The 18820-nt window shown below is 35.5% G+C and overlaps 2 protein-coding genes across 2 annotated transcripts; both read right to left on the bottom strand.

Annotated features, from left to right (window-relative positions):
• Positions 1–7044: 7044 nt before the first annotated feature.
• On the bottom strand, positions 7045–9913 carry LOC18050874 (transcription factor MYB118). The gene is made up of 3 exons (XM_006446479.1): positions 9285–9913; positions 8997–9123; positions 7045–7674 (listed from the first exon to the last, which is right to left on the bottom strand). Exons 1-3 carry the CDS (start codon positions 9911–9913, stop codon positions 7045–7047), a joined length of 1386 nt encoding a protein of 461 aa, XP_006446542.1.
• A 7171-nt stretch (positions 9914–17084) lies between these two features.
• LOC18050873 (zingipain-1) lies at positions 17085–18442 on the bottom strand. The gene is made up of 2 exons (XM_006446478.2): positions 17986–18442; positions 17085–17844 (listed from the first exon to the last, which is right to left on the bottom strand). The coding sequence occupies exons 1-2, from the start codon at positions 18440–18442 to the stop codon at positions 17261–17263; spliced, it is 1041 nt and encodes a 346-aa protein (XP_006446541.1). The 3' UTR covers positions 17085–17260.
• Between the last annotated feature and the right edge of the window lie 378 nt (positions 18443–18820).

Below are 18820 nucleotides of genomic sequence, written 5' to 3'. Positions count from 1 at the left end.
GGCGAGACAGAAGCCAAGCGTACCAGGGTCTGCTCGACCGCGCGAAGGCGAGCAGAATCTCAAGCATCGAAGAATTTTCCAAGGCATGTGGCAAAACCATATGCCAAGACGAGCAGATTCTCAAACGGAAAATAAGTCATGATTACAACACAAGAAAGTAATCAAAAACATCTTTGTTAATTGTTAGTAATTAATAGAAGAGATAATCGTCACAAAAATTGTTCATTACAGTACAAGAAATATATTAAGAAGATGGTGGATCAGTAAGCCGAGCAGCATCGGTTGGCTGGACCTCCTCAGGTGCAGGGGGGGTATCACCAGTAGCATCCAGGGGGGGTATCACCAGTAGCATCCAGGGGGGTGCTCGCCTCGCCAACGGCAGCAGGGACTGCACGAGGAGGAGAGTTCTACTCCTCAATCACGATCGGCTCTACCCCTTCAGCATCTTCCTTGGCCGCTTCCTCATCCATATGTTGAGCAACACCAGCTGCAAGGTCATCCATCTTCATATCAGGGTGTTGCTTCCCGAGGACGGCCATGATGCAACGATAAGAATGCCGAAGTCCCTGGTCGTACTGATTGTCGGCCTCCTTCTCCAAGTTCTCGACCTGAGCTCGGTGGGAGTCGCGGAGAGATTCAAGCTGGGCCTCATACATAGCCTTCTGCCTTTCCAGATCCTCCTTGACCTTCGTAAGCTCCTCCTCGAGGGTAATGGCCTTTGCTTGAGCAAGTGATTCTTGCTCTATCAGCTTCAGATTCTCGAGATTCAACTCCCCTGCTTTCTTCTCGGCCACGTCAGCTCTGGTCGTCGCCGATTGAATATCTTCCTTCATCTTCCGGTCGTAGCGGCTAACCTTAGCCTTGTAATAGGTAGTCATGCAGCTGAGGTGGAAAGCGCTATACTGCATGGCCCCCACCAGCTCACCCAAGGTGCAGCCGTCAAAGTCCTCCAGGTCCTTTTTGCTCACGAGTTTAGATAACTCATTGAGGTAGGGGACCAAGTGTTCTGCTCGGCTGTCAGGTAAACGAGATCGAGGCCCGACAGGAGGAGAAGAGGAAGCAGGATCCATGGCTGCTCCACTAGTCTCCCCAATTTTGGCAGGAGCAGGAGGTAAAGTCTTCAAGGGAGAGACTTGCTGTATGATGTTGGCCCGCTTTGCAGAAGGGGCGTCCTTGTTCTGGTCCTTCTTCGTGGTTTGAGGTCGAGAACGTTTCCTGTTCAGAGCCCCAATCACAGCGTCCTCCATCTTATGGCCAGGTAGTATCAAGCGAGACTCGAGCAAGTTGTAAGTAGTTAACAGCTCTCGGCTCGGGCAGGAATTGACTAGCACAGCCTCAACCTGTTTGAGCTGACCAGATTGGAGCGGGAAATGAACACCCCAGGAAACTACAACACAAACGAGCAGATTGGAAATGGACACTTGGTTAGAGACAAGCCAATAAAGCAAGAACAATTATGGATACAAGACATCTAAAGCGAGCAGGCAACCTGGGACCGTGAAACGGGGGGGGGGGACCCGATAATCCTTCCCGTCCATTTGTGCAACCTGACCCTAAGGACCCCCAGCAAAAAAGAACTTTCTCTTCCAATTCCCTCCACCACCAGTAGGGAGGTCGGTTATAGGTTTCCTGGTCTTGGTACTAGATTGGAAATAGTACCAGCCGGCATCTTTGGGGCTGCTCTTTAGCTGGTACAGATGCTTCACCTCATCAATTGTGGGCTCGCTTTGGCAACATCTGTCCCACAATATGAACAGACTAGAGAGTACTCTCCATCCGTTTGGGTTCAACTGACCAGGAGATAGATTCAGCCCGTTAAGTATTCGGGCAAAGTAAGGTTGCAAGGGACACCTCAGCCCATACTTAAAGCTATCCAGATACAGGGTAACGTATCCCCTAGGAGGCCGGCTAGGAGCATCCTTCTTTCCTGGGATCTTAAGAGGTATTTCACCAGGAATACTATACCTAAGCCGGAGGTCATCGAGCTCATCAAACGTGGTCGTGCACGTCATATAATCAATAGCGTAATCCCGCGATAGGGCTCTACCTCCTATTGTACTCCTCTCTTCTGGTCGCGACGCTCCTGATGGGGACACCTCACCAGAATCATCTCCTCGACCCTCACTCAAGGTGTTCTCCGACCCAGAAGATCCCTCTTCATCGCTATTTCCGCTCGAGGAGGTTGTTTGGGGAGACATCCTCCTAGCGCTAGGACCAACACTGGATCTAATGGGCTCTAAGGGGATCCCGGGGTCAAAAGTAGGGTCGGTGAGTAGACTAGGCAGGAAGTCCAACTCATCGTTGTCAACCTCAATGACCTTCTCTTTACCTTTCGACATTCCCTAAGCGCTAACCACAACACCACCACCAACTACTACCCGAACAAAAGAGAAGAGAAATTATCTACAACTATCCGAAACCAAGGAGATAGAAGAAGTACCTGAAGTAATGTTTCAGTCGGTGAAAGACAGAGATGGAGGCCTTTATGCCGGAACTTCTTTGCCGGAGAGACAGAGACGGAGACGGAGTGGATGATGAGTTTTCTGTACGAAAGGATTTGGGTTTCATAAAGGGGACGGACTCTTAGGTTGCCAGCATTTAACGGTACCAAATCCCAAGGGCCTCGTAACCGTTGGTTTAAAATTCAAATAAAGGGGCAGATTTCTGCCACATCACCTCGTCCGCAATTAAATGTGACACGACTCCTGGCAGCCTTTTCCAGCCCCACGCGAACGAGAACCGTTGAGTTTCTACTGCTGGTCCATTACATTACCCAACACCAGAAACTGGGGGACCTGTGTTTGAGGGAAGTACATCGAGGAGACCAGACGTGATGAGCAGGTGGCTGGTGGCAGGGTTCTGCGAGCAGGTGTATCCTGTAAGAGCCAAGTAGCAGGGGAATAGGAGCAAGAGTATTCTGCTTGTCCACGAATATGCCATTCGGGAGGCCGAACTCCTGTCAGAGGCATAAGGTCACTCCTGCTAGGCATGGAGGCGAGGAGACGCAGTCAACGACAGTTGGCAGGACGTGCATTCCTATCCGAGAATTAAGGCACGAGGGTCATCTCCATTCGCCGACAATGGCGGTAATGGGGCGTCCACACCCGAGAGTGGGGAGAATGACGGGCGTGGACTGCGGAAGATCTAGATTCAGAGGAAGCCTATAAAAAGGTAACCAACGAAGGTAAAAGGGTTAGAATTTTGGCTATTTGAACTAAGAAAAGAGAACTCTAAGAACGGAGATTACAGAAAAGCCATAAGACATGTGGCAAGCGTTCCCAGAACCTTCACATCTGACTTGAGCGTCGGAGGGTTTACGCCGGGAAAACAACCGGCGTGCTCTGACTCGTTTCTGTGAACGCAGAGATACTTGGAGAAGAAAGCATACGAGGAGAGATCCTGATCGAGGTGAGGTTGATCGAGCAGATATCCTGGTCGTAGGACGAGCATAACCAGAATCTCGCATCAACAAGTTTGATATATACTTGGAATTCATGTGATAAGGTATTAGAGAATCAGATTTACCAAGATTATGTATAAATTGAACATGTTCTTTGATCCTTCCTTCTCTTGATTAAATTCGGTCTCCAAATATTTTGATGTTCAAATTAGTATTTGGATGGGAATTACTCGAAAGCAAGAACGGGAATCACAAGAAATGTTCGAATAGACCCCTAAACTCCAATCAAGCGAGAGCTAAACATGCTGAAACTTGTGTACTTTCCAGTAATAATAAAGATTTCGTTTATCTCTCTTGAGCTTCTGTTCAGATCTAATCTCAGCCGTCCTTTTTTCATTAAGTCATTTTATTTGAGATCGTTCGCAACCGTTTTCAGTTTTGTTTGTTCGTATCACGTGAATCACGTGATATGCACGCGAGGTCTTTTTTAACTACAAAATAAATATAATCATCATCTTTATTTGGAACGTTATGATTATTAGCTCGGAATTTATTTTGTCTACTGTCACGTGACATCCTGGTAAAATTCGTTGGCTTTCCGAGTCTTTATGCTCTAATTCTTTGATGATTAAATAGTACCTTTAATTTAGAATTTATCCGAAATTTTCTAATCTTAAAATTTGTTGACATATTGCACAACGTAAGTGGCTTAATTAATTTTATGGCAGTCAATTAACCTACATGGCGAGTCCTTAAGACTTTTTTTTTTTAATTAAAATGAAAATCTGAGTTAAAAGGTAAAGACGATGACAAAGTTGATAGAGGATGATACTTATACCATAAACTACAAAGTAAACAATTGGAGTAATTTGATTCTCTGATTAAAAAGTAATGTAGAACGTTAATTTAGGATTTTAGAATTTTTATTTTTTAAGATTTTATATTTTAATTAGAGTCAATTGTAGTATGTGTCGTAGTCTTCTATTTCTATTATAATTGTGATTTAACTTTCCTTTTTAAGTTAACTTAGGGAAGTAGTATTACTCTATTATAAATAGAGAGATTTTGTAATTGTTTTCATAATTTTAGATTCAATTATTCAATAAAACTCCTCTTTTAGAATTCTCTCTGAGATTATCTATCAATTTTTTTTTTGTATAGTCGTTTGGATTAGAGCGTCATCTAATATCGTTTTAAGCATTATTAAAAATTTTATTGAGTCGTTTGGGAAACTAAATCACAATAAGGATAGAAATAGAAAATTGAAACACATACTATCATTGACTTTAATTAAAATAGAAAGCTCTAAAAAATAAAAAATCTAAAATTCTAAATTACCGTCCTATATCAAAATGAATTAGGAATTTTTTTTTTTAATTTCCAAATGAAAAGTCTAGTAGCTGGATTCTTGTAATGGAAGTAAAAGACGAAGGGTTAAAATCTAAAGAGATACTTTTAATTTAAGGGTGGAGCCGGGTGGGTTGCAAGGTGATTATATTAATAAAAGAAATTAAAATGTAAATTCATCTATGGAAGTCTCCATACGCCAAGAAGGCAAACAAATTGAAATGAAATAATAATGGAGTATTTAAAAAAAAAGTCAGAAATTCTGTTTGGTACAATTTTTCAAGGAGAGTTTATATAAGTAGAGCTTTTTGTTAGTAGAGTTTATATAAATAGAGATTTTATCAAAAAAAATTTAGTTGTTTGGTTGTCAATAAGTACTTTTATTAAAAATTTATAAAATTATTTTAATAGGTAAGTTTTTTAAAGTTATATTACGAAAAAAATAAAATAAGATTGTCAAATAAATAGAGAATATTTTAAATATTTTACTATGTAAAAAAACATTTCAACCCCTACTCACAAAAGCCAAAATTTGTGCTTTTTGCTAATAGAGGCAAAATAACTTATTTAACCTTTAAAAACTCGATTAGAAAAACAATCAAACAATAATAAAAAGTATAATAAAAGCTTATAAGATTAAATAAATACTTATGACCATTAAATAAGCGATACCAAACACGCACCGAAATAAATCACCAGCTGCTTTTTTTTCTTGAGCAAACGGTGTATATGAAATTATGAATTATGAAATATGCTGTCCTCTAAAAGGCCATTAGGAATTGCAGCAAAAAGCGGGCCCTTAATTTCAATCCTCAAAGCCTAATCTCTAATGTGAACTAGTGAAATTCATTTTCTAAGCCTGCGTGTTATTAATTGGTAAGTTTCTAATATTCATTTAAATCATAGCAACAAAATAGCACATGAAATGATTTTTTTTTCTGAATTTATAAAACTTAAATCTGTCACATTAATTAACTAAGTTGTTTGATCACTACAAATTATCATGCTTCATACATAAATACATACACACACATATACATATACATATTTAAAATAAAACTGTAGGACTCAAAACCAAATGGAGAGGCTACGTCTAGGCTGGGGTGGGCTACAACACGTCGAAATCTTTAAGAAACTTACAAAAATGCCACATGCGAAGTTTACAAAATTGCCACTATTTTATTTATAATTATACCACTCTATTATATTTACAACTTTGTTGTTCATATAAATAAATAAAAAGAAGGAACTATCTTTCTTGTCTTCTTCAATTCTTCGCTTTCTTCTTGGTAAGAATAGACAATAAATTTATTTTTCATTCAATCATTTACAACATATTTATTAACTGTAAGATAGTAAAGACTAAAGATCATATTCGTTAATTCTTGTTCCAATTTCATCATGTAAGATTAAATTATTATTAGGTCAAATGCACATAATTTAGCCATTGAATTCTAGCATCCAAAATTTTAAATTAGTTATTGAAAGGTTAGAGATAGATTGATTGTTGGTAGAGATAGATCATAGATTCGATCCAATACATTATATATAATGTTAGTTTTTTACTGAAACTTATTGTTTGGTTTGTGAATAGTGTCAATGTGTCATAGTGACGGACTGACGGTTGTATGACTTTTGTTAGTGAATCTACAATTGCTTCTTTTTACTATGTTTATCTTCTATTTCAACTGCAGCAATCAAACAAGTATAGACACCACTTCAAAATAAGATGGAGAGGAGTTTTTATTAAATTGTATGGTTATCTATATGAAAAGATAAGTTATTTACACCATCGATTCAAATTTGATAATAGATGAGTTTAATTTTTTAAAGCATGGTAAGACAAAAATTAAATAGTGTTTAATTGTAATTGAATTTCTTTTTGGACATGAAGTATTTTCTTATGTATTAATGAAATTTTCTTTAAGATTTATATTTTTAATTGAGATAATATTGTCACTAGGAAAAAATTTAGCCCAACCAAAAAATATTTTCTGGCTTCGCCCCAGTCCAAAACCCTAAAGAGATGACAATATAGCAGAAAATTGATAGCAAACAACCAACAAAGCGGAACTTTTGACAGAAAAAGTTGAGGATTCAAACATTACAAATCATGGACAACTCGAAAAGCATAACAAACAAACAGAAAAGTCACAAACTAACCCTAACAGTCACGAGAAAAATGACATGAGACCCACTACTTACATCCTCATTTCCTCGACAAATTAATTAACCAATTCAGCATGCATGCAACGGCAAAAGCAAAGCAATACCCAAGTTAATTAATTAGTTTAATTTTAAAGACCTTTATAGGCCATCTCCATCAACTCCATCTCCCTCTTCACCTCCTCCGGCATGTAATTACTATCTATTTCCAACGCCAACTCAAACTCAAAGTTGCTTTCAACGGTGGAACCAGCAGAAGGCATTTCATCGAGCACCGATGATCCAAAGTTGTAGCCACCGCCATTTTCATAAGAGAGACGACCTATAGCTGCTTCAATGTGATGACCGTAGACCGGGACCTGCGGCCATTGATCAACTAATGACGAGGCGAAATTTGAGGTGATTCCCAATTGAGATTGCGAAGAAGTAGGCATCATCATCATATTATTATCAGCATTAACCACTGCAGCATCAAAGTTGGCAGAATTATCTTGATCCGGCGCCGCGTTAATCCCCTTGTTGCTCTTGTTGTTCTTTCTTGCAGTTACATTCTTGATGTAGTTCTGCAAGAGAGTACTTCTTGCAGCTGTTTCCTTGTGTTTCCTTTTTGATTGTTGCCTTCTCTTTGTCGCATTCCAGTGGTTCTTGATTGTGTTCTCAGTTCTGCCTATCAGCCGGCGGGCAATCTCTGCCCATCTGTTTCCAACTTCTTTGTGAGCCTGAATAAGTATCATGTCTTCTTCTTCGCTCCATGCTTCTTTCTGCAAAATACAACAAGCAAAATGATATATGTGTAATTTCAACATGCTACGGTTTTGCCTCCGATATGATGCATGAAAACTTATTAGTTTATAATGATGTATGTGTAACCTAATTCTCATCTTAATTATTTAATACATGGTCAGAACGGAGAAATTTCCTAACTAACATATCCATCTCGCTAGTTATAGCATTGACATTAATCGTTGAAAGGGAAAAAGGATAAGTATCAAAGTTGTTTTTTTTCCAAATGAATTTGTAGCCTGTATTACATGTACTGTTGGAGAGGCAATATAAAAGAAAACTAATCAGCATATATATCTTTCTTTTTTGATCTGATTAATTGGATCCCAAATTATGTCCCCAAGCAAAAGAGAAAAAAGAATACATTTTCTTTTTTTTAATCTGAATACATTCTACTTAAGAACAAGAAAGAAAGATCAACAATTAACTTTTAGTTCTAGAACTTGGGGCCGGGCATGGTTCCCTATATATAAAAACTATCATAACTTAAATTTTGATTTGAATAAAATAAATTTTAAACTCCTTTCATTATCAGAGAATTTTCATCTATGTCTCTATCATCATTTACCACGTCGACCTATTATGTTTCAAGAAACCCTGCTTCGACTTAACATTTCTTGTCATGCATATCTATATATAATATAAACTACTACAACATAAAAATTTCATTTACAATAAGATTTAACTTCTGTATGTAAAAATTTGAGTCTTCGCCCTTTTCATAACACTAACGACGTTTGTTTCAAAAACCTTTGGTCCAACTGAAAACTTGTCGCCATGCATGTCTAATGTGTTGTCAAGCAAATAATGACAAATGAATATCAATGCACAAAAAAGTATTCGTTTACTTATAAAACGCGTTAAAAAAAATCACGACAAAATATCAGACGTCATAATTTCTATATACTTGATAATGTGTGACGTAAAGGAAATTATTCTTCATAATTATTTTCAATAAATTAATAAATTAAACACATAAAACTAAACATATATGTACACACACACACACACACCAGTTGAATGTATAAATACATATATATGGAAGTATGATGATGTAACGATGCTAAACATTCTTATTGAGTAAAACAATTGTGCAAATATGGTGTATTTCGACATGCACATATGTAAACACATACATATTTTTTAAAAACAAGTTTAAACTTTATGTATATATACTATGTAGATATGATATGTACATCTACACGGTTCACCAATGGATAGTATGTATATGTATAAATGATTTACATGTATATATAAGTATATAATTAATTTTTAATATTGATGGAGATAAAAAAAATACCTTAATATCAGGCTTCAGATGATTGTACCATCGCTCCCTACATTGCTTTCCCACTCTGCCAGTCATTGCCTTAGCAATTACAGACCATTTCTTCGTCCCATGTTGCGCTACTAGCCGGATCAACATTCTGCAAAGAGAGATTTGTGATACCAATTCTTAATAACCCCAATAAACGTACCAAACAAAAAAAACCCTAAGGAGAAAAAAATGGAAGGAAGTATAAATAAAATTTTTGGATTAATTTGTGAAAAAAGACCAAAATGAAATTAAATTTAGTTCTTCTCTTACCTATCCTCTTGAGGAGTCCACTGCCCTTTGATTATGTTGTTCTTCTTTGGAAGTTTCCTTTCTCTTTTCACAGGTATCCTTTTGTTCCTCTTTTGATCGTGATTATATGCATTTTCTCCAGTTACACATGAGACCTCATCGGGCAATTTTGCACTCGATGATTCATAATCTTGAAAATTCATTAGAATCGGCTGAAAATTTGGAGTTTCCGGCTTGGGGTGAGCTGAAAAATTCTGTGAATAATCCCAAAATCCTCTTCTTTCCGGGCCATGCAAAACCTCGTTTGTACTATTCAGTACCAACGGAGTGGCGGTATATGCACTCTCAGTACCTAAAAACCCATTTGAATAGCCCTTAAGAGGATCGAAACTCATTGTTGAGATCCCGAGAGGGGGGCTTTTTGAGGATCCTTCGATGGTAAATCGATTAAGATGGTGAGGATTTGAAAAAGTGGACTCACTAATAAGACCATAATCATGGTTATTATGATGGCTGTGAAAAAATATACCTTTAGAAGATGGATTTTCTAGAGAAGAGAACCCATTTCCTAGGTCTGATCTGAAGAGATTATCAGAAAATAGGCTTGATATGAAAGGATTATCATCTCGAAAACTTGAATCGAGCTCCATTGCAGTAGAGAGAGTAAAGAGAAAAAATAAAATAAAATAAAAATTAAGCTCTCAAGAAAGGAAGGGTGGTTAAATGTTAAATAGAGTGATGGGGCTAAATTTCTGTGGGCTCTTTAATAGTGAAATGAGCTAAAAGTGAGTGTATACTTGTCAGCAATTTAGCCCTTCGATGACTTGCCAAGCCAACGGTTAATATTTCTAGTTGATTGTGACTGTTAATCTCCTACGTAAGCCATAGGGTTTGTATTTGCCAGGGGCAAAATTGTCAAGTTAATATCAGGTCGTTAAAATGCATTGTGTTTCAGGAAGCTGTGAACTGAAATTAAAATCGCATGGAATACATGAAGCCCTCTTTGTTACCTTATAAGCCGTAATTTAATGATTATTTGGATTTTATGTGCAAATTATTATATAAATCAGGAGCGTTTGGTGGACACCGGATGCGTAGAAGAAGATCATACAGTCCAGATACGACTGAAGGGGCACTATTAGTGGGACAAAACAAAGAGAATTTAGGTTACAACAACGTTGTCTTAATTTTAATGATTTAGTAGCGTTTGTTGTGTTATTACTTTATCACCCTTCCTCAATTGTTTGTATGCTTTGTGTGTGAACAAAATTTCAGGGTCTCGTGTTTTATTAATTATTGGTAAATGCTATTTTCTTAACCATAATTGAGAGTCAATGCAATAATGAAAATTGCCCAGCTTCAGGCTCAGTCACATAACATTAGTAAGGAAAAATCAAACAAATTCTTCGAAAAAATCTAGTGAAATTTAATTATTTTTGGTAAATTTTTAAGTGTTCTTGAGAGCTTGAGCTCTTTCATCAAGCCAATTTAAGCTAAAAATTTATATTTTCTACTAATACTTTTTTTTTACTGTAAATTAAAGGGTGATTAAGTAACTTCAGGACCAAGTTTCCAACCACATTTTTTTGTCGTTTTTGATAGTGCGAGGAGGTCTGAAACTTGGGAAGCTGGTTTGAAGCCAAGACTGTGGAGGAAGCATGTGTCCATAATTTTGAACCAAAGCGACTTTTTGTAACTGAATTATTAATGTTTTTTTCCTTATTTGTTTTAAATAAATGACACTCTTAAATTCTAATTAATTTTTTGCTAAAACCTTTTGTTAAATCTGGAAATTTTACAGTTACGTTCATGGTCATAGTCATAAATTTGAATCAATCCAAATTATCACTACACTCTTGCAACTTGGACTCCCTGAAAGAGAAAATAGAGAATAAACAAACCTCATTAAATTTTTACTGAGGTTTAGAAAAACAATTAATATTAGGTTTTAATGTGTTTTTACACATTCATGACATTAAAGACTTACTATATATTCGTTAAAAATTCAAAAATAACATTAATATTATTTATTTATCTTGACCAAGGACAAGGTTTGTAAATTCTAATTGAACTACAACTAAATCCAGCTTTATGTATGCTTAAAGATGTGGAAATCAAGTAGATTTTCTTTTGACAGATATATACAAAAACAATGAAATTTGAGGCCATCTCTCTCTCTCTCTCTCTCTCTCTCTTTTCATTTCCGCAATTTATATATATTATTTATATTAGGTTATAACCCACCGAGATTTTATTACTTATATACTCAACATAGCAAAAAATTTAAATTTAAATAGAAGTTATGGGTACTAAAAGCTTAGTATGTGATGAAAATATTATAGCATTCTTTAGATTAATTGTAAATTCTTAAACAAAATTGAATTTATAATATAAATACAACTGTAATGGCTGTAACTACAGGTGGAAGTGGCATGTGGAAATTTTCTCTATTTAGGGGTAAAATCCTATCCATCTTTTGTCTTATATATATATTCGTAACATTATTGGAAAATAAGGTAACTTCTTGGATGGGTATTGCATGCAAATGCAAAATCGTGTGGCCCTTTTTTGATTTCTAACATAAAAGTTAATTAAATTAAAAATTTTGTTAATAGACAAAGATGATGATTTTGTGGGGGTGGTTGGTTAAGGTTGAGAATCTACAGCAACTAAAATGAGTGCATGAAATCCATTTGTCCCTCTAAAATTCTTTGATTACAGTTGTGTGTTTTCAGTGCATGAACACCATTTGGACTTTGCTCAACTCCAATTGGAGCCACATAATAAGGTTAACATTTTTCTTATTGCACGCCTAGCTGGATGGAAATGACTTTCATTTTCTTTCTATTTTATCAATAATTTTATACCGATTTTAGAAAACTAATGACTTCAAAGAAGATAACCATAACCAACTAAATGATAAAGATTGCAATAAGTCAATAAATGAAAAGTTTAGGAAAAAGATAGAAAGAAATAATTATGGACTTCAAAGTAGTATCTGAAATTTTGTAGGAAAGAAAGTTATTAATATTAAAAATTTTAATGAATAAACATTCTCTTAAGAATCATGCATGGTTATAATTTAGGATGGGTTGTGGAAGGTAGTTGGTTTAATTGTAAATTTTTTAAAATGGTATAACAGATATAACTTCAAATATCAAATTTACATCAGAATTAAGAAATATTAATATTTGTTTTATATTAATGAAGTACCTTAAAAAATAGTGTTTCTCTCTCTCTCTCTCTCTCTCTCTCTCTCTAACACACCCTTGTTCAAGCAAAAAAAATATATTTATATGGATATATATCTACTTAAATGATACATAATAATATGTATGTATATATATGTATTTGTGTGCATAGGTACGCATATACACAGAGAATATTTTTTTTATGTCAGTCATACCACTTTAGCGTGATGAGTTGGCATGCCCAATTTACATATTTTATCAAAAAAAATAGCAGTGAGTTCCATAGTGGGATTAGCGGTGTCACATAATAGTATGCACATACACGGTGAATATATTTTTATGTATATATATCTGCATCAACGATACATAATATATTTATTGGAAAACTAGGTAATTTCTTGGATGGGTATTGCATGCAAAAGCAAAATAGTGGGGCCTTTTTTGATTTCTAACTAAAAGTTAATTAAATTAAAGGGAAAATGACTAATACACCTCCAACCTTTAGACAAAGGAACAAAAACCCCCTAACGTTTTCAAAAAGACATTTACACCCCCATTCACTAACAGAAACAATTATTTTTAACGAAAATAGTAATTTTAATATATAATTACCGTTATTCCCTTCTAGTACATAAAAAAATAATTGTTAATTGTCCAATTTGTCCATATATTGTTAATAAAATTATAAATATACCATCATTTCTTAATTCCTCTATTTAAATTTTTATCAAATTCTCTCTTCAAGCCAAATAATATTTGGTTTATATTCGTGAAGTACCTTAAAAAATAGGTTTTTTTTTCTCTCTCTCTAACATAGCCCTTGTTTAAGCCGAAAATCTATTTATAAGGATATATATATATATATATATATATATATATATATATATATATATATATATATATATATATATATATATATATATATATATGGGGCCCGCATCCTTGTGGTGACTCCTGTAAGGCCGATGTGGGGTCACGATGTCGTGGCATAACGTGGAGACGTTACCTGGTTTGGTCCGGGTGGTGCTTAAGTATAAAGTAGCGCCTTCTCCTAACAGCTTAAGCTTTTAGGGCGAGTGGTAAGCGCCTTAAGTGTATCCTTCGATCCTATTTCCTTCTGGTATCAGAGCCAAGGGGAGGATAATGTAAAGCAGTTTAGAATTTCGTGTTTAAAATCTTGTGTTTTATTTTGAAGTTTAGTTTTGTGGTGAATCTTTACTGGTTGTAAGTCCCGTTTTAGGATAAGGATTCCGCTGAGGGCTGTAAATCCATACCTGTAGCCATTTTGACCAAACCAAAAATAGACCATAAGGTCTTATTCATGGATCCTCCGATCTGTAGAACATCGTCCTTTTCTAGCTCTTCTTCCGGGAAGACTAGTGATTCAAAGCATGTTGTGAGTTCAGAAGAATTCTTTATTGAGAACTTTGATAAAGCAATTGATTGTTGGGAACTTCCAAAAATTTCTAAAGAAAAGATTTACAAAACAAAAAAGCTTGATTTTTTAAAGAATGATTATATCATAAAGACTGAAGAACGTGATATAACTCTTTCAAATAGGTTCTTTTAAGGGCTTGGGTACATACACAGTACCAGATCCGGATCCCGGAAATGGTGCTCTGAAGGAATGGAGGGAGAAAAGAAGATTTACAACTGAGGATCGAGATCTGGTCTCTTTGCCTCAGAGGAATGTAGAATTTATATGGCAGATCTGATACAGATCAGTCTGCAAGCATGCTTTGAAAAAGAAAATGCTTTAAAATAAATTGCTGAAATTTAAATGTGCATAAAATTAAATTGCAGAAAAGTAAATGCTTTAAAGTAAATTGCGAAAATGTAAATTACATTGAACTTTAAAAATTTAAAGAACTGAAATTTAAACATACATTTTTGCTTTCTGGTCTTTACAAATTTTCAAATCTTTCCAGAAGGGAAGATTGAAAGACGGGAAGATTGAAGATAAAGAACTAGTCTGATCACCCAAAGCTCTTGTGATAGAACTATTGTGTAAACAGAAAATTTCTTTGAACTCTTCGGGCTTTAGAGAGAGAGAGAGATTTTTTAGAGAGAAGGAAGAGAAGAAGAGAAATGAAAAACCTGAGGAGTCTAAGTCTTCCTCTCGGTTTATATACAAAATCTTTAAACTGTTCACTGTAGCGGGATTTTAAGTGCACAGTAACAACTGGCAAACTGCACTGTTCACTGTAGCGGGGTTTTAAGTGCACAGTAACAAATATATATATATATATATATATATATATATATATAAAATAGTATGATATATAATAGATTGTATGTATATATACGTATTTGTGTGCATAGGTATGCATATACACAGACAATCAATTTTTTTTGCCAGTCATACCACTTTGGCGTGTTGAGTTGGCATGCCCAATTTACATATTCTGTAAAAAAATATAGCAGTGAGTCCCATAGTGAGATTACCGGTGTCACATAATAGTATGCACATACACAGAGAATATATTTATATGTATGTATATCTACGTCAACGATACATAATAGTATGTGTCTGTATGTGTGTCTATACACACAAATTTTTTTTTTTTGAGCCCATAATACTACTTGAGGGTGTTCAGTTTGTATGCCTGAATGATAGAGCAATAGGTCTCATGCCTGAATGAAGACCATTTGGACTTTACTCAACTCCAATTGGAGCCACATAATAAGGTTAACATTTTTCTTATTACACGCCTAGTTAGATGGAAATGACTTTCATTTTCTTTCTATTTTATCAATAATTTTATACTGATTTTAGAAAACTAATGACTTCAAAGAGGATAACCATAACCAACTAAATGATAAAGATTGCAATAAGCCAATGAATGAAAAGTTTAGGAAAAAGACAGAAAGAAATAATCATGGACTTCAAAGTAGTATCTGAAATTTTGAAGGAAAGAAAGTTATTAGTATTAAAAATTTTAATGAATAAACATTCTCTTAAGAATCATGCATGGTTATAGTTTAGAATGGATTATGGATGGTAGTTGGTTTAATTGTAAATTTGTTTAAAGTGGTACAAGAGATATAATTTCAAATCTCAAATTTACATCATAATTAAGAAATATTAATATTTGGTTGATATTCGTGAAATACCTTAAAAAATAGGGTTGTCTCTCTCTCTCTCTAACATAGCCCTTGTTCTAGTCAAAAATCTATTTATATGGATATATATATATATCCTTCAATGATACATAATCGTATGTATGTTTATATACGTATTTGTGTTCATAGGTATGCATATACACCGAGAATCTATTTTTTATGCCAGTCATACCACTTTGGCGTGTTGAGTTGGCATGCCCAATTTACATATTCTGTCAAAAAATATAGCAGTGAGTCCCATAGTGAGATTGCCGGTGTCACATAATAGTATGCACATACACAGAGAACATATTTATATGTATACGTATCTACGTAAACGATACAAAATAGTATGTGTCTGTATGTGTGTCTACACACACACACACACACACACACACACACACATAATATTTTTTTTTTGAGCCCATAATGCTACTTGAGTGTGTTCAGTTTGTATGCCTGAATGATAGAGTAATAGGTCTCATAGTGGGATCAGCGGTGTCACATAATCTAATAGGAGAAATTCTAGAATTTCTTATCTAATAGATATATGATTCACAAAATTTACCCTTAGTGGTCATAAAACTTTGGAATATGAATGAAATAAAATAATTTGTATGTTAATTTTATGTGTGTGAGATTTACAGTCACAAATAATAAAATAAAATAAACATTGACAATGGCATAAACATATAGTAATATTTACAGTCACAAATAATAAAATAAAATAAACATTGACAATGGCATAAACATATAGTAATATAAAACCTCTCATTTTTTTTAAGTGAACCTCCGCAAAGAGAAGAAATATTTATTAACGGTACTTGTATAAACATTATCAAAACTGATGTAAAAAATCTACTCTAATGTCACAAGCTTTTATCGATTGAGTTGCAAAATATACATCAACCTAATTCGAGTGGTATGCGTAACTATGAATTTTCTCTTTGGTTCTAATAACTAAAATCTTTTATGGTTACCATGAAATTTAACTTAATTTGAGCCATTTGTATACTACAAAATTTCTCTTTTGATCTTGTAGCGAAACTCATTTCCATCATTATAACATTCACTAAATTGAGAGTGATGCATATGAGAAGAATAAATGCTCAGAAGAAAATGAAGTTGTTGCTCATCGAGGATATGCATATATGTTATTTTACTTCATTCATATTCTCAAAACAGTACTTAAGCTTCACGGTCAATACATGCCGTGAGGAGTGTGAATGTGTTTTAAAACACGAGCGGGTTCCAATTAATTTCTCCAAATTAACAATTGGAGCCGGCATTTTGCTCAATTTTCTCCAAAAATACTTTTGTTTAAAAGAAAACCTTTAAATTTACCAATAGGAATTTGATAAATAAGTAATATAATTAATTTATTGCTTAAATTGTAATAAAGTAATTGTGGCGAAGATCAAGATTATATTTAAACAAGAGATTTAACATTAATTATAGAAGACACCAAGTATACTGGCATTAATTCCATTACAAACATTAAGAAATATAGAAAATTAACCGCACAATAGATAAATATCAGCTTTCAGTGGCTAGCTAATACATCAGCGGGTTTGAAGTTGATGAAGATATCATCAATACTCCAAAACTATTTAAGACTCCAACAAGATTAAATTATTTCCAAATGTAGGATAGCACAACCTCATTGATACTGCTATGAAGAGGAGGCTAATAAAATTATAGAAGTCACATTGCAACTGGATAGGAAGCCTCAGTGGCAATGCCACAGAGACCTTCATCTCTGAGAATCCTTATGTAGCCGGACTCACCCCAAGTCTCCCCCCACGAATTCTTAATTAACCAGTAATTGGCTCCATCTTCTTCTTCAGCAGTTCCAAACCCAACAACAGCGACACCATGATCACAGTTATTCCCGCATTCTGCGTTAAGCACACCTCTTTCGTAAAAACGGAAGGCTTGTCCGCTCGCTTCAACACAGACTGATACTGGCTGCTTGGTTACGGCCTGGAGTAAGGCATGCTCATCACCTTTCGGTAAATCTTCATATTTACCGATTGTAGCAGCAGCAGCTTTCTCTTTCTGTTCGTCACAGGTTCCTTGCTCTTGCTGGTACGGATAGTCCGCTTCTGTGGCAAGGCCCTTGTTTTCTATAATATACTCAAAGGCTTTATCCATAAGACCCCCACTGCATCCATTGTTGTCTGTTGAGCAGTCTACCAACTGCTGCTCCGAAAGTTCAATCAGTTTCCCACCAGTAATCTGAGTGATCCCTTCCACCGCCGCCACAGCTGAAAATGCCCAACAGGATCCTGCAAAATAATATTGCATGTTACGTTAGACGACGAAGAATAATATTATATAATATTCTAGGTTAATTTGTTGTACATGACGTGACAGCTACAAACAATCTGCAGCATCACTTCATCAATATATATATAATAATTAATTACCACAATTGCCTTGGTTCTTTATATGAGTGACAGCTCCTTTCTTCCTCCAGTCGATGCTAGTCGGAACATCAGTCACGTTTTGGTACTTGAAGGTGGATGGCCGTGATGACTGGCGGCTTAGGCTTGGTACTGGCCTGTTGTATCCTGTATATGAAGCACGAAACTCCTCGTTAGTTAAGTCTGAAAATTCATTGGTGCCCAACTTGTACGTCCGATTCCCCTCCTTGTTGGCTTTCTCAATGTATTCAAGGTTTTGCTTGAATATCTTAAGACGCATTGCCTTCTCTAGCTCGTCCTTGTAAGTGCGTCCATGCTGAGCCATCCACTGTTCGTGTTTCGCAACGATGGACGGTTCATGCATCGACCGGCCGGACACCACTTGTGATGCACAAGTGATCACCAAACTGATGATCACAAACATGGGAATGATAAAGCTTTTCTCAAATTTTAAAACCATGGTTGCTGTTTTTTTTTTCCCTCCCTTTTTTGGTATATTACTAATTTGTTAGTAATTTGCGAATACTCGAGGCACACATTGTTGCTCTATATATAGTACTGGCTAGCATATATATGGATCACATTTGGTGTCCCTAATGCATCCAAGACGTATGCATTGCGTTGGTCGATCGTTCGTGCCCCATACTTCACGACTTTCAATCAAATTAGCTAATTAGCATCAGTTAATCACCGTGATTATTGCTACTTTACTAGCTAGGAGATTGCCGCTTCGCGACGCCATGGCCTTATGGCGCTATCTATGACAGCTCGTTCATCAGCCATGTTACAAAAGAGTTATGAGCTTAAGTCATGCCGCGTCGTGGAAACTTGTGTATTA

This window comes from Citrus clementina, unplaced genomic scaffold (genome assembly GCF_000493195.1).
Source record: "Citrus clementina cultivar Clemenules unplaced genomic scaffold, Citrus_clementina_v1.0 scaffold_2, whole genome shotgun sequence".
Taxonomy (NCBI): Eukaryota; Viridiplantae; Streptophyta; class Magnoliopsida; order Sapindales; family Rutaceae; genus Citrus; species Citrus x clementina.
The sequence above is the reverse complement of the archived record's forward strand: the minus strand, read 5'-3'. Positions and strand labels throughout refer to the sequence as shown.

Bases quoted from the DNA above. Each gene is read 5' to 3' on its own strand.
- LOC18050874 (XM_006446479.1), bottom strand. From the start codon at position 9,913: ATGGAGCTCGATTCAAGTTTTCGAGATGATAATCCTTTCATATCAAGC. The intron at 9,124-9,284 runs GTAAGAGAAGAA...CTCTCTTTGCAG, and splicing joins TGGACTCCTCAAGAGGATAG to AATGTTGATCCGGCTAGTAG. The intron at 7,675-8,996 runs GTATTTTTTTTA...TGTATTTTGCAG, and splicing joins ATCTGAAGCCTGATATTAAG to AAAGAAGCATGGAGCGAAGA.
- LOC18050873 (XM_006446478.2), bottom strand. From the start codon at position 18,442: ATGGTTTTAAAATTTGAGAAAAGCTTTATCATTCCCATGTTTGTGATC. The intron at 17,845-17,985 runs GTAATTAATTAT...ATTATTTTGCAG, and splicing joins AAAGAACCAAGGCAATTGTG to GATCCTGTTGGGCATTTTCA.